General features: G+C 52.7%; 1 protein-coding gene across 1 annotated transcript in view; it reads right to left on the bottom strand.

Moving 5' to 3' along the window:
• Positions 1-1156, bottom strand: part of PADI4 (peptidyl arginine deiminase, type IV) — a 64905-nt gene that overhangs the window by 36666 nt on the left and 27083 nt on the right. Inside the window, exon 4 of the mRNA XM_011934076.1 lies at positions 462-529. Coding sequence (XP_011789466.1) covers positions 462-529 — 68 coding nt within the window. The remainder of the gene's footprint in view (positions 1-461; positions 530-1156) is intronic.

Raw genomic sequence — 1156 nt, forward strand, 5'->3', positions numbered from 1 at the left:
TTGTCTTTCCACAACACACCCTCCCTCTCCCCACCTGGTTCCTTCCCGCCTCTCCCCCTGCCATTTCTTCCTTTCTCTGTTACTGCCCCCATGTAGGCAGCTCTGCAGAAATCTCTCCCATCAGTCATAGAACATGGAATAGGGAGTTTTTGAGCCAGAATCGAGACCTGCCCACGAATTTCCTCTCTGCTGTGTTAACTGGGTGACTCAGTAGCGTTTCTAGTTTGCAGGATAACACATTTTCTGAACCCACAATTGGTGAAAATCAGATTTTGTAAAATAGATGGGAAATACATAAACCAAAATATTAATGGGGATGCTAATTTTCTTCCCTCCCCCTTTTTTATTTTAACAGTTAACATGGGATGCGTGAGACAGACCAGCATTTACCCCATCACCACAAGGGGGCGCCCGGGGAGAATCCAGCAGAACTAGGAAAGGAGCGTTTGGGTGAGCGGTACCTTGTCTTCCACAGCTCTGGTTGGCTTCACTTTGCCGATGCGGGTGATGTCAGCGCACAGGGAGATTTCTGAAATTCCACCAAGTAAGAGTCGAGAGGGTTGGTGAGGGTCCGGGGTTGGGGCACCCAGCCTGGCCCCCAGTGGGCAGGTCCTTTCCCCAGGGGACTGTGTGCACCCATCGCGGGAGCCCCTCTTCCTGTCCTTCAGAGGAGACACGGGTTCAAGGCATCCCTCCCGCATGGCCCCCAGGAAGTCTGGCTACAGTTCGGACAGCAGAGGTGGGGCCTCTGACCATACCTGTTCCCCTTCAGCGGGGCCACAACTGTGATGTCCACCAGACCCTGCGCGTCTGGCCACCCCCAGGGATTTTGGAAGGAATTCCCAGCCACCGCAAAGAGAGGTTCGATGTGAAGCCTCTGCAGGCACACCCTGCCAGGCTCTCAAAAGACTGTGGCCCTAGCCTTCAGTGACCTTGGGGTGGGGGACCCAGTGGTGACACCAGCCCCACCGGCTCTTCATGACATGTGTTGTAACTCTATCTGGGGACAAATTGCAACCCTGAACATGCCCCTACTCTGTCCAAATGGCTTGGCTGAGAAAGCAAACATTTGTTTGTAAATCCTTCCTCCTTCATCCAAATATATAACCGCAAGGTCATTCCAATAAAATAGATCTGTGTGCCCCACAGCATGATA

The sequence above is a fragment of the Colobus angolensis genome, unplaced genomic scaffold (assembly GCF_000951035.1).
Source record: "Colobus angolensis palliatus isolate OR3802 unplaced genomic scaffold, Cang.pa_1.0 Scaffold130, whole genome shotgun sequence".
In the NCBI taxonomy this organism is placed as follows: Eukaryota; Metazoa; Chordata; class Mammalia; order Primates; family Cercopithecidae; genus Colobus; species Colobus angolensis.